General features: G+C 47.9%; 1 protein-coding gene across 1 annotated transcript in view; it reads left to right on the top strand.

Moving 5' to 3' along the window:
- The window catches only part of LOC138267259 (extracellular calcium-sensing receptor-like), a 69270-nt gene that overhangs the window by 32540 nt on the left and 22096 nt on the right, over positions 1-14634 (top strand). Inside the window, exon 3 of the mRNA XM_069216117.1 lies at positions 2238-2789. Coding sequence (XP_069072218.1) covers positions 2238-2789 — 552 coding nt within the window. The remainder of the gene's footprint in view (positions 1-2237; positions 2790-14634) is intronic.

Here is a 14634-nt window from a genome sequence, read left to right on the forward strand (position 1 = left end):
TTAAAATGGTGGGCGGTACTTTGTCTTCTGCCTGGCTGTTGTTGGCTACCGCCGTGGTGAGTGTTGTTTCCGCCCTGCCGGTTGGCGTGGTACATTGGCTGTCTATGGGAGTTATCACCCCCTGGTCATAATTTGGCGGTTATTACCGCCAGCCTGTTGGCAGTATTACCGCCACTTTATCACTCACCACCAGGGTTGTAATGAGGGCCTAAATGGTTCACAATGCCTACCGTTCTTGAGTGAATTTTCAATTATTTTGAAAAAAAATCCTCTATCAAGCCAAGACTATAATATCAGGAGAATTTAGACAAAGAGATATAGCCTGCTTAGAAGTTCGGCTTCCATGTAGTAAAAACAAAGGTTTCAGAAGGGTGTGAGGGTGTATTTGGTGTGCTTACTTGGGCCCCCTCAGTGCTCTACTAAACTCCCCTAGTCTGCCCTCCGAGGACATGTACTTACCTGCCAGCAGACCAGAACTGGAGCACTCCCTGTCTCCATAGGTGCCCATGTTATTTTGGCTCCTCTTTGACTTCTGCACCTGACCGGCCCTGTGTTGCTGGTGCTGGGTGTTTGGGGTTGACTTGAACCCCCAACGATGGACTGCCTAAACAACGGAGATAGTAACCGTAAGTCGAATACTTACCCCAGGAGCCACTGAAAATTGCAGTGTCCACTTTTAAAATAGTTTTTTAGAAATAGTTGTAAAGAAAACTGTATACATTTTTAATTCCATTCAAAGTTCTGATTATACCTATGCAAAGTACTTTTCATTTTATGTACTTACCTGCAAACTGAACCTGTGGTTCTAGAAATAAATTAACAATAGCCATTTTTCTATATAAAATCCTATTGGTCTTGAGTTAAGTCACTGAATGTGTGTTTTTTCTATTGCTTGTGTGTCTACAAGAAAGGCCTAACACTACCAAATGATAAGCCTAACTGCTCGACCACACTACCACAATTAGAGCATTAGTATTATCTATTTTTGCCTCTGTCAAGCCCCTGGGGAACTCCTGGACTCTGTGTACACTATATCTCATTTTGATATAGTATATACAGAGCCAGCTTCCTACATTGGTGGATCAGTATTGGGGTCTACCACTTTGCATTTGCGGGACTACTCAGACAATACCTGATCACATGACTAAATTCCAAAACTGCCTTTAGAAAACTGATTTTTAAATTTGACTATTTTTTCTACATTTTTAAAAGTCCTGCTAGGTCCATCGTTAAGTCCCTTTTAGCATTTCTTTTCAACTTTAAACATTTTGTAAAAGTTAGGATTTAGTTACTAGAAGTAGTTTTTAGTTTCAAAAAAGTAATTCCAACTTTAGTAGTATAATGAGCAGCTCAGAGGAAATAGTGATAGAACTCAACCTCACTCCTTACCTCCATCTCGGAATGGGAGAGCTAAGGTCTCTCTGTAAGCTGAAAAACATTAGAACTGGTTCCAACCCTACCAAGGTCAAGCTCCAGGAGCTCTTGGTAGAGTACACCAGGGAGCACCCTACTGAGGAGGAAGAACTCCCCTCATAAGGGGAAGATGTTAGAGATGAGGTGGTTGATCTCCCCCCTCTTCACCTAACTAGGGAGACCTTCTCTCCAAAGATAGTACTTATTGGATCTGGATCTTCCACAGGGGAGTCCAGTTCCTCTGAGAACATTGAGGGCAGCCTCAATGAAGAGGACATTCTTTTAGCAAGGATGGCCAAAAGGTTAGCTTTGGAGCAACAACTCCTAGCTATAGAAAGGGAGAGAGTAGAAATGGGCTTAGCACCCATTAATGGTGGCAGCAACATAAATAGGGTCAGAGAGCACACTGGCATCCAAAACGTCCCCAAAGGGATTGTCTCAAAATATGAAGAGAGTGATGATATCACCAAGTGGTTCACAGCTTTTGAGAGGGCTTGTGCAACCAGAAAGTTAAAGAGATCTCACTGGGGAACTCTCCTTTGGGTAATGTTCACCGGTAAGTATAGGGATAGACTCCCCACACTCTCTGGTAAAGATGCAGAATCCTATGACCTCATGAAGACTATTCTGATTGAGGGCTTTGGATTCACTACTGAGGAGTATAGAATTAGGTTCAGGGGAGCTCACAAAACCTCGAGACAGACCTGGGTTGATTTGGTTGACTACTCAGTGAAAACACTAGATGGTTGGATAACTGGCAGTGGAGTGCATGACTATGATGGGCATGGACTTAGGTAGAACTCAAAACCCATGCCGTCATGCAGGATATCCCCGAACTGGGGAGTGTGAAAACCAGAGCACAGAGCAGAGCACGGGGTGAAAAAGACGTGTTGGAGCCTGGAATAATGGCCCAACCTTCCAAGAGAGAAGGTAAGAGGACTGGGGGACCAGCCTCTGAACACCAGAAGAGGCAAGACCTCTCCTCTCAGGAAGATGTCTTCTCCCCTGAAGGAACTGAGTTCATGGAGCTGGAACCTTACCAGGTAGAGCTCTTGTGCCCCAGGGGACCAACAAGGTACCAGCTCTGCCAGGGACAGAAGACTTGTCACAGTCTTGAAAGCCTGAGACAGCAAGCTGCTGAACAGGAAAAAGGAGATGTCAGTGGCTCCCGCAGGGTCTATTGGCAGGATGGACTCCTTTACACTGTGGCCAGAGATCCCAAACCTGCTGCCACTAGCAGAGTGGTAGTGCCTCAGGAGTTTAGAGAGTTTATCCTCACATTGGCCCATGACATTCCCCTAGCTGGGCATTTGGGACCGACCAAGACCCGGGACAGACTTGTGAAACATTTCTTTTGGCCCAACATGTCCCAGAAAGTAAGGGAGTTTTGTAGCTCTTGTGTCACAGGTCAAGCCCGTGGTAAGACAGGTGGGCATCCAAAGGTCCCCCTCATACCACTTCCAGTAGTTGGGGAACCCTTTGAGAGGGTTGGTGTGGACATTGCGGGTCCACTTGAACCTCCCACAGCCTCAGGGAACCAATACATACTGGTAGTAGTGGATCATGCTATTGGATACCCTGAAGCAACTCCTCTTAGGTCCATTACTGCAGCCAAAGCCCTAATTGGTATTTTTTACCAGAGTGGGTTTCCCTAAGATGGTGGTTTCTGACAGAGGTACCAACTTCATGTCAGCTTAACTGAAACACATGTGGAATGAGTGTGGGGTGACTTATAAGTTTACCATACCATACCATCCACAAACCAATGGACTTGTTGACAGGATCAATAAGACATTGAAGGGCATGATCATGGGGTTCCCTGAAAACCTCAAAAGGAGATGTTATGTCCTCCTGCCATGCTTATGTTTCGCCTATAGAGAGGTGCTTCAGAACAGAGTAGAGTTTTCCCCCTTTGAACTTCTGTTTGGTCATCCTGTAAAGGGACCACTGGAACTTGTTAAAAAAAAGGCTGGAAGAGACCTCTCCATGAGCCTAAACAAGATGTGGTGGGCTATGTGCTTGGCCTCCGCTTTAGGATGGCTGAGTACATGGAAAAGACATCCAAAAACCTTGAGGCCAGCCAACAACTCCAGCAGGCTGCAATGACCAAAACGCTGCAATGTTTGAATTCCAGCCAGGGCAGAAAGTCTGGGTTCTGGAGCCTGTGGCTCCCAGGGCACGTAAGGACAGATGGAGTGGCCCTTATCCAGTCCTAGAGAAAGAGACAGGTCACTTACTTAGTGGACCTGGGTACTAGCAGGACACCCAACAGGGTGATACATGTTAACCGCCTGAAACAATAGGGCTGACATAACTATGCTGATGGTTAGTGATGAGGATCAGGAAGTAGAGAGTGACCTCTCCCTGACCTCCTCTCAACTGACCCTAAAGATGGATTATTAGATGGAGTTGTCTACTCAGACACCCTCTCTGGCCAACAGCAAGCTGACTGCAGGCAAGTCCTACAGCAGTATACTGAGCTTCTCTCTTTGACCCTTGGTCAGACACACCTGTGTACTCATGATGTGGGCACAGGAGACAGTTTACCTGTCAAAAACAAACTATACAGATAGTCTGACCAAGTCAAATAGAGCATAAACGTGAAAGTCCACAAGTTGCTGGAGTTAGGGATAATAGAGCACTCTGAGAGCCACTGGGCTAGCCCAGTGGTCTTAGTCCCCAAACCTCATAACAAAGATGGCAAGAGAGAAATTAGGTTCTGTGTGGACTACAGAGGACTCAGTTCTGTCACTAAGACAGATGCATACCCCATACACAGAGCAGATGAACTAATTGTCAAGTTAGGTGCAGCCAAATTTCGAAGTATCTTTGACTTAACTGCAGGGTACTGGAAAATTAGAATGGCACCTGGAGCCAAAGAAAAGACAGCATTACCAGTTCACTGTTATGCCCTTTGGCTTAAAGAATGCCCCTGCCACCTTCCAAAGGTTGGTGAATCAAGTCCTTGCTGGGGCAGAGTCCTTTAGTGCAATATATAGATGATATTGCTGTCTTTATCTCCAGCTGGCAGGATCACCTGGTCCACCTGGAGAAGGTTTTGCAGGCCTTCCAAGCATTAGGCCTCTCTATCAAAGCATCTTAATGCTAGATCGGGCAGGGCACAGTTGTATATTTAGGCCACCTAGTAGGTGGAGGCCAAGTGCAACCTTTACAACCCAAGATCCAGGCAATTCTGGTCTGGGAAAACTCCAAAAACCCAGATCAAGTCAGGGCATTCCTTGGCTTCACTGGATACTACAGAAGGTTTCTGAAGGGATATGGGTCCATTGTGACTCCCGTCACTCACTGAGCTGACCTCAAAGAAGATGCCAAAGAAGGTAAACTAGACCCTTGGCTGTCAAAAGACCATTGACACCCTGAAAGAAGTAATGTTCTCGACGCCAGTTCTAAAAGCTCCAGATAATTCTAAGCAATTCATTGTGCAGACAGATGCCTCTGAACTTGGAATAAGAGCAGTCCTATCCCAAACCAATGATGATGGCCTTGACCAGCCTGTTGCTTTCATTAGCAGGAGGTTACTCCCTAGGGAGCAGCGTTGGAGTGCCATTGAGATGGAGGCCTTTGTTGTGGTTTGGTCCCTGAAAACGTTGAGGCCATACTTGTTTGGCACTCACTTTGTTGTTCAAACTGACCACAGACCTCTCAGATGGCTTATGAAAATGAAAGGTGAGAACCCTAAATTTTTGAGGTGGTCCATATTTCTACAGGGAATGGACTTTGTAGTGGAACACAGACCTGGAACTGCCCATGCCAATGCAGATGGACTTTCCAGGTTCTTCCAATTAGACTATGAAGACTCTCTTGGGAAAGGTTAGTCTCATCCTTTTTCGTTTGGGGGGTGTGTTTAGGAAAATGCCACTGTTGGCATGGTTACCACTCCATACACTTTTTGCCTAGTATTGATTCCAACTTTGATTGAAAGTGTGATGGTACCCAGCTAACCAGGCCCCAGCAGCAGTGTTCTTTCCCTAAAACTGTACCTTTGCTACAACAATTGGCACAGCCCTGGCACACAGTTAAGTCCCTTGTAAAATGTACCCATGGTACCAAGGGCCCTGTGGTCAGGGAAGGTTTCTAAGGGTTGCAGTATATATTATGCCACTCTATGGGACCCTTCACTCAGCACATGCGCACTACCTGGCAGCTTGTGTGTGCTGATGGAGAGAAAAAGGCAAAGTCGACATGGCACCCCTCTTAGGCTGCCATGCCCACAAACCACTGCCTGAGGCATAGGTAAGCCACCCCTCTAGCAGGCCTTACAGCCCTAAGGCAGGGTGCACTATACCACAGGTGAGGGCATAGGTACAGGAGCAATATGACCCTGCAGTGTCTAAGTCCGTTCTTAGACAATGTAAGTGCAGTGTAGCCATATTGAGTATATGGTCTGGGAGTTTGTCATTACGAACTCCACAGCACCATAATGGCTTCACTGAATACTGGGAAGTTTGGTATCAAACTTCTCAGTACAATAAACCCACACTGATGCCAGAGTAGGATTTATTGAAAAATGCACACAGAGGGCATCTTAGAGATGTCCCTCGTATGTTAGCCCAACTGCTAGTGTAGGACTGACCTGCCACTTTCAGACGCGTTTCTAACCACATGGGGTGAGTGCCTATGTGCACTCTGTGGTTAGAAACAGAGCCTGCCCTGGGTGGAGGTGCTTCACACCTCCCCCTGCAGGAACTGTAACACCTGGTATGAGCATTAAAGGCTCAAGCATCGGATTATGTGCCCCAGGGCACTCCAGCTAGTGGAGATGCCCGCCCCCCGGACAAAACCCCTCTTTTGGCAGCAAGTCCGGCGGGAAAATTAGGAAAAACAGGGAGAAGTGACCACCCCAGCAAGGACCACCTCTAAAGTGTCCAGAGCTGAGGAGACCCACTCCCTGCAGAATCTTTCATCTTGGTTTGGAGGACAGGGAGCAATAAGGATAGGAATGTGCCACCCTTCCCAAAGGGAGTGGGCACAAGGAGGCTGTAGCCACCCTTAGGAACAGTAGCTATTGGCTACTGTCCTCTGACCCCTAACATGCCCCTAAATATTGTATTTAAGGGCCTCCCTGAACCCAGCTCTCCAGATTCCTGGCAACCCACAAGAAGAAGAAGGACTGCTAAGCTGAAAACCCCGGCACAGAAGAAGGAAGACGACAACCCCTTTGGCCCTAGCCCTACTGCCCTGTCTCCTGCTTCAAAGAACCTGCAAGAAAACCAGCGACGCGTCCAGCGGACCCAGCGTCCTCTGCCAACTCCAGAGGACTGCCCTGCACCCAAAAGGACCAAGAACTCCTGAGGACCGCTGCTCTGTCCCAAAGAAACCTACAACAAGGGACTCCAACCTCAGTCCACAACGGATCATGAACTTGGCTGCATCTCTCCCATCTGGCATAGCCTGGGAGAGAATTTTCCGGGCCTCTTCTGGAACTTGGGGCAGCACTTGTGCGACAGTATCCCAGAGAGTATGGGAATAGCGGCCCAAAAGGCATGCGGTGTTCATAGACCGCAGCACTAGACTGGCAGAAGAAAACATCTTCTTCACTAAATTGTCCAGTCTTTTTGATTCCCTGTCCAGGGGAGCAGTTGGGAATGCGCCATAGGATGAACAAGCCTGGATGACAAGGGTATCAGGCGTAGGGTGTTGAGTAAGGAAATTTGGGTCATTCGGCGCAGGCCGAAGGCAGCGGGCACTTGTTCTATTTACAGGAGCCCCTGTGCTGGGTTTTGACCAGGTCCCCGGTAGGATGTCCGTAAGTACTTTGTTGAAGGGAAGAAGGGGTTCTGAGATGGAAGCACCAAGCTGAAGCACTTCAGTGAGGAAGTTAGGCCTAGCCTCCAGAGAAGGAAGCTTGAGGTTCAAAACCTCAGTCGTCCTTCTCACCACAATAGAATAAGACGCTCCCTCCTCCGTAGCCAAGGTACGGGGAGACAACATGCCAGTGTCAGGGGAGGTGTCCAATCCACTGGCATCACCCAAATCCTTTGCAAAGTGCAGTTCAGGCTCAAGCTGGTCTTTCTAAAGGGTTCAGTGACCCCTCTACACTATCCCCGCATCCATACCCATAGTAATAGTGTTCAGGATCAACCCTGTGTGGTGCTGCACCGGGAGCGTTGATGTCTGACCCGACGCAGGGAAGGTCGCGTTGGTACGACCGGTGTCGAGACAGATCTAGAAACGGATCCTGAGGTGCCCTCCGGAGTCGGGACCGAAGTCGCTGACTTTGAACCCAAGGAGGCACTCACCCACTCCCCTGGGCCCGAAGGCACCGAGGGTGGGTCGGGCTGCCCAAATATGAGGCGCATGGCCTCATAGAACTCCTTAAGTTGGGCATGGGTAGCCCCGGCTCTCAGAAATTTGGGGAGGCACGGAGCAGACCCAGACTGAGGCTCCGAAGACGTAGGCCTAGAGCATCGATGTTCTTCCCGCATCGCATCGTGCGAGCGTCGGGGTGAAGTCAAAGAATGTTTCACCTTCTTCTACTTCTTCTTACCAAATGTCCAGATGACTTAGACGGAGAAGAATGGTGGTGACTCAGCGACTGGTCTCCTGACCTTCCTCTCGAACAGGACCGGGAACAACATGAAGTCGAGTGTCGGAATGTCATGAGTCTCAGGGACCACTCCCTCAAAGCTTTCGGGCTCATGGCCCGACATTCGGAGCACGACTTTGGGTCGCGGTCACGCTCCAAGCACCAAAGGCACTTGAGGTGCGGATCCGTCACTAACATCATGTGGTGACAGGAGTCGCAGGGCTTAAATCCGGTCCTACAGGACATCCCTCGACGCATCAAAACTCGAAACGCAAACGCCCCTTCCTAATTGCGACTCGTAAACCCTTTTTGTGATTCAGTAAATAGATTACCAAATCGTAAAAATTAGTCTGTACATACCAAAATGCTTTTTTCTTGTTGCAAACGGCAAAGCAGGCTTACAGACAATGGTGGTGTCTCATGAGATGTAAAAGATGGGGCTGTAAGACTGTGGCAGCTGGCAGAGAAGTCACTGGCAACATCCACAAGGAGGGAATACAGGCAGTAGAGAGAGTTCCTGCTCTCCAAAGCAAGGAGAAGGAGCAGAGAGAGGAGAGGCCTGATAGGGGTGCAGAAAGATATGGCAATTTTCTTAATGCATCAAAGAGAGAAAGTCTGGCACCTATCACCATTTCAGGAAAATTGGTGGGCATTGGTGAAACTAGAAATGGTCCAAGCAAGATTTGCACGTGTCCACTTGTGAATTCTGGTTGTTTAGGGTGATCTTTTTAGTTCTGTTCTTTGGGACAAGTGTCAGAAGTAGTGTGGGTGAAGGAATTCAGGTGTTAGAGGAGGGAGGATGTGACAGAGGATGACATGAGTGTTTAGGTGTGACTGTGTAAGGTAGAGCAGCAGGTAATGGGAAATGAAGTGAGGATAAGGTTCTCAGGAGTAGCTGAGATGTGCTCAGTGCAGTTGTTACAGAGCTTTCCGAGGATGAGAGGCAAGGGACCAAGTCCCTTGTTACTGCATGATATGGGTATAAAGGTGACTGACAAACAAGATCTTTGTGTGTTTTAAAAATGGCTACGAAGGCATGGTTGAGAGGCAGCCAGGCTGACACTCACTCCTTTAGATTAGGCACCGAGTAGGTCTGACAGAAGGCAAGTTGAAGAGGGTCAGGAGATGTAAGAGTGACCTCATGTGGGGTTGTCAGGAATAAGACCATGCACTGTCCAGGTCCTGCTCGAAACTCCGCTGCGCGGCTCTGTGGCACTTTCTGCGCACCATTTGTCATCCCCTCTTGCCCCAAAGGTGGCCATCAACGTTATCTGCCCTGTGGCAAAGCTCATAGAGCTGCAGGTTCAGGACATTGGTGGACAAGATGCTCTTATCAGTGCCATTCCATGAAGGGACTACAATTCCCATGTTTTTAGAGGCAGAAGCCATCTTGGGGTGTGGCAGGCCTATAAAGCCCAGCCACAGCCAAGCACGTTGCTCACTATTTTGAAGACTTCGATGCAGTCAGACCTCGTGGGGGATTCTCTGAGGAAGAGCAGAGTTCCTGCTTGGCAGAGTGGCATCCAATCGAAGTATCCTTGTTTCCATGGTGAATTCAAAAACGAGTAGGTCGTACTCGTAGGGGTAAGGCCTTGATGACTTCAATTTTGGAGGAAGTCATTACTTCCAGAAGTAAAGCGCCCCTTTGTATAGGAAAGTACCATCTTGCCTGTCATGTTACCCCCATTTTTACTGTATGTATGTTTGCTTTAGCCTGTGTCACTGGGATCCTGCTAGCCAGGACCCCAGTGCTCATAAAGTGTGCCCTGTATTTGTTCCCTGTGTGGTGCCTAACTGTATCACTGAGGCTCTGCTAATCACATCCTCAGTGTTTATGCTCTCTCTGCTTTTAAAATTGTCACTGCAGGCTAGTGACTATTTTTACCAATTCTTATTGGCACACTGGAACACCCTTAAAATTTCCTAGTATATGGTACCTAGGTACCCAGGGTATTGAGGTTCCAGTAGATCCCTATGGGCTGCAGCATTTCTTTTGCCACCCATAGGGAGCTCAGACAATTCTTACACGGGACTGCCACTGCAGCCTCAGTGAAATAACGTCCACGTTATTTCACAGCCATTTTTCACTGCACTCAAGTAACTTATAAGTGTCCTATATGTCTAAACCTCAATTAGTGAAGGTTAGGTGCAAAGTTACTTAGTGTGAGGGGACCCTGGCAGTAGCCAAGGTGACCCCACATTGTTCAGCGCAATTTCCCCGGACTTTGTGAGTGCGGGGACACCATTACACCAGTGCACTGCATATAGGTCAATACCTATATGTAGCGTCACAATGGTAACTCCAAACATGGCCATGTAACATGTCTAGGATCATGGAATTTTCACCCACCCCAATGCCATTCTGGTATTGGGGTGACAATTCCATGCATCCCCGGGGCTCCAGCATAGAGCCCGGTTACTGCCAAACTGACTCTCTGGGGTTTTCTCTGCAGCTACCCCTGTTGCCAACCCTCAGACAGGTTTCTGCCCCCTGGGGCCTGGGCAGCCCACTCCCAGGAAGGCAGAACAAAGGATTTCCTCTGAGAGAGGGTGTTACACCCTCTCCCTTTGGAAATAGGTGTGAAGGGCCTGAGAGGAGTAGCCTCTCCTGGCCTCTGAAAATGCTTTGAAGGGCACAGACGGTTCCCTCCTTGCATAAGCCAGTCTACACCGGTTCAGGGATCCCCCAGCCCTGCTCTGGTGTGAAACTGGACAAAGGAAAGGGGAGTGACCACTCCACTGACCAGCACCTCCCAAGGGGAGGTGCCCAGAGCTCCTCCAGTGTGTCCCAGACCTTTGCCATCTTGGATGCAGAGGTGTGAGGGCACAATGGACACCTATGAGTGGCCAGTGCCAGCAGGTGATGTCAGAGACCCATCCTGATAGGTGCTTACCTTTCTCTGTAGCCAATCCTCCTCTGAGAGTTATTTAGGGTCTCTCCTGTGGGTTTCTCATCAGATAACGAATGCAAGAGCTCACCAGAGTTCCTCTGCACTTCTCTCTTTGACTTCTGACAAGGATCGACCGCTGACTGCTCCAGGACGCCTGCAAAACCACAACAAAGTAGCAAGAAGACTACCAGCAACATTGTAGCGCCTCATCCTGCCAGCTTTCTCGAATGTTTCCTGGTGGCGCATGCTCTGAGGGCTGTCTGCCTTTACCCTGCACTGGAAGCCAAGAAGAAATCTCCTGTGAGTCGACTGAATCTTCCCCCTGCCAACGCAGGCACCAAACTTCTGCATCACTGGTCCTCTGGGTCCCCTCTCAACTTGATGAGCGTGGTCCCTGGAACACAGGAGCTGGATCCAAGTGACCCCGACAGTTCAGTGGCCCTTCTGTCCAAATTTGGTGGAGGTAAGTCCTTGCCGCCCCACACCAGACAGTAATCCTGTGTACCGTGTGAACTGCAGCTGCTAGGGATTCTGTGCACTTTTGCAAGACTTCCTTCGTGCACGCCTAGCCCAGGTCCCCAGCACTCCGTTCTGCATTGCAAAACTCTCTGAGTTGGACTCCGACTTCGTGGGACCCACTTTTGTTGTGCTGAGTTGACCGTCGTGCTCAGATCTTCTGAAAGCCTGTTCAGGTGCTTCTGCGGGTGCTGCCTGCTTCTGTGTGGGCTCTCTGTGTCACTGAGCGCCCCCTCTGTCTCCTCCTCCAAGGGGCGACCTCCTGGTCCTTCCTGGGCCATGGCAGCACCCAAAATCCTCAACCACGACTCTTGCAGATAGCAAGGCTTGTTTGCGGTCCTTCTGCGTGGAAACAACTCTGCATCCTCTGCCTTGGGACATCTTCTGACCAAAGGAGAAGTTCCTGGCACCTTCTGTTGTTGCAGAGTCTTCGGCTTCTTCCACCGGGAGCCAGCCCTTTTGCACCTTCATCCCGGGTTTAGTGGGCTCCTGCCCCCCCTGGACACTTGCGTGACTCTTGGACTTGGTCCCCTTCCTTTGCAGGTCCTCAGGTCCAGGAATCCATCTTCAGTGCTTTGCAGTCAGTTGTTGTCTTTGCAGAATCCCCTATCTCGACTTTACTGCCTTTATGGGGTAGTAGGGTAACTTTACTCCTACTTTTCAGGGTCTTGGGGTGGGGTATCTTGGACACCCTTAGTGTTTTCTTACACTCCCAGCGACCCTCTACACACTACACTAGGCCTGGGGTCCATTTGTGGATCGCATTCCACTTTTGGAGTATATGGTTTGTGTTGCCCATGGGCCTATTATCTTCTATTGCATTCTATTGTGTCTACAGTGGTTGCACTACTTTTCTAACTGTTTACTTACCTGATTTTGGTTTGTGTGTATATTTTGTGTATTTTTCTTACCTCCTAAGGGAGTTTGTCCTCTGAGATACTTTTGGCATATTGTCACTAAAATAAAGTACCTTTATTTTTGGTAACTCTGAGTATTGTGTTTTCTTATGATATAGTGCTAAGTGATATAAGTGGTAGAGTTTTGCATGTCTCCTAGTTCAGCCTAAGCTGCTCTGCTATAGCTACCTCTATCAGCCTAAGCTGCTATAACACCTCTTATCTACTAATAAGGGATCACTGGACCTGGCACAAGGTGTAAGTACCACAAGGTACCCACTATAAGCCAGGTCAGCCTCCTACACTTAGCACAACGATCACAGCGTTTCCAGTTTCCAAGTTACCCAGGCCTAGGCGCGATGATCAAAGGCTTTTCAGTTCACAGATGTAAAGCGCTCTAGGCACGGCAATTCAGGTGCTTCAGTCCACAAATGTAAAGCACTCTTGGCACGACAATTCAGGCGCTTCAGTCCACAAGTGTAAAGCGCTCTTGGCACGGCAATTCAAGCGCTTCAGTTCACAGATGTAAAGCGCTCTTGGCACCGCATTTCAAGCGCTTCAGTCCACAGGTGTAAAGCACTCTTGGCACGGCAATTCAGGCGTTTCAGTCCACAGATATAAAGCACTCTTGGCACGGCAGTTCAGGCGCTTCAGTCCACAAATGTAAAGTGATCTTGGCACGACAATTCAGGCGTTCTAGACTACAGATGTAAAACGCTCTTGGTACAGCAATTCAAGCGCTTTAGTCCATAGGTGTAAAACGCTCTTGGCACGGCAATTCAAGTGCTTCAGTTCACAGACGAAAAGCGCTCTTGGCAAGGCAATCAAAGCGATTCAATCCACAGGAATAAAAGGTTCTTGGTACAACAATCAAAGTGATTCAGGCCACATAAGTAAAGCGCTTCAAGTTCAATGAGTAAAAACTTTTTGGCTTTTATAGTTGTGAATGTGAAAGTATTTCTGGAGATAAGCAAATCATAGTTTTCATTGTTTTTTGGAAAGCATAATATGTGATAAGCATATTTAATTCTATGAGATTTTCTAGGTCATGATCAAAGGTTTATGTTATGAATGCATAGATGTTACAGGATTGATATTCTTAGTATAATCATAGTCCAAAACTCTTGCCATCTCTTGGTTCTGAGGTCATAGATTATTCTTGTTCCATGATGATCATAGTCTAAAGCTCTTGCCATCTCTTGGTTCGGAGGAAGTAGTTTATTGTTGTTCCATGATTCAAAGAAGGGGCTTTGCCCTCATTTCAAAAGGGGTCTCCATCAGATATCGGAGACGCATTTGAGTCAAGAGTCTATTGATAAGTTATATTTCTATGAATGAGTAAATGCATATTTGTTCTAACCTTTTCTTTTCAGATCTCTCTCCCTGCTGTTCCCTACCCTACTTCCCTCCCCCCTGACTGGCTTCATCATAACTCTGTGCTATAATAGCTTTCTGAGTTGGTGATGCTGGAAGGTGGGCCTTTTGTTCAGCAACGTGCAGATCCTGAGGAAAGGACACTGTGACAGGGGTGAAGTTCCGGTTTGTGGGTCACTGGGGGTGCTGGGCTGGTAAAGGATATGGATTCACTGCCTAAGGTGTCAGAACTGGTTTAATTTGGTTTTCTTTCAAATGTCAGTTTTTGGCTGTTCCTAATAGACAGCAAGGTAATGGATCTAATAGCAGGTAGCAAGAGGGCTGGCCCTAAACAGGAGTCTCACACAGCATGGTAACAGTGAAGTGTGAGATCTATAGACATACCTGTTCCTGCCCTTCCTGAAGGAACACTCAAGACAGACAAAACTGGAGTCCCTGCCCAGAAAATTCCTCACCTTGAACAACAGAAACTGCAGTCCTACCCCTCACCCCTACCATCAACCAAATGGCAGAGCCCAGGAACAAATCAGAATCCTTTTGTTAACAACATTGCAACTTTTCATTTTTAATTGTTTGCATCCTCCCTCACTTCAGTGCAATAGGAATACAGGCAATACACTTCCAATTCTGGTGGTAGATGTCCTCTTTCTTCATTTTACACCTTGCTAAACCAGGGGCATCCAAAAACAAATCCCACTAGCTCCAGTACACAGGCTTATACCACACACAGAGTCCTACAGTCTGACAGGTGCTACATACACATAGACATGGGATACCAGTGCAAGGTCCTGGGTTTCACATTGCAGCAACATTTTAGACAATTGGACCCAGCAGGCTTTCCACTCTTTAATGAAGAGAAAAGGCTCTGGTCAAACTACAGATTCAAAGAGCATAGTGCACTTCCACCACCACTCTATGTGATGCACCCAGGTCATGAACAGTAGTTTAATGCCCACAATAAGGGTACAGCTGGTGCACCCCTGATGATGACAGAACA

This window comes from Pleurodeles waltl, chromosome 12 (genome assembly GCF_031143425.1).
Source record: "Pleurodeles waltl isolate 20211129_DDA chromosome 12, aPleWal1.hap1.20221129, whole genome shotgun sequence".
Taxonomy (NCBI): domain Eukaryota; kingdom Metazoa; phylum Chordata; class Amphibia; order Caudata; family Salamandridae; genus Pleurodeles; species Pleurodeles waltl.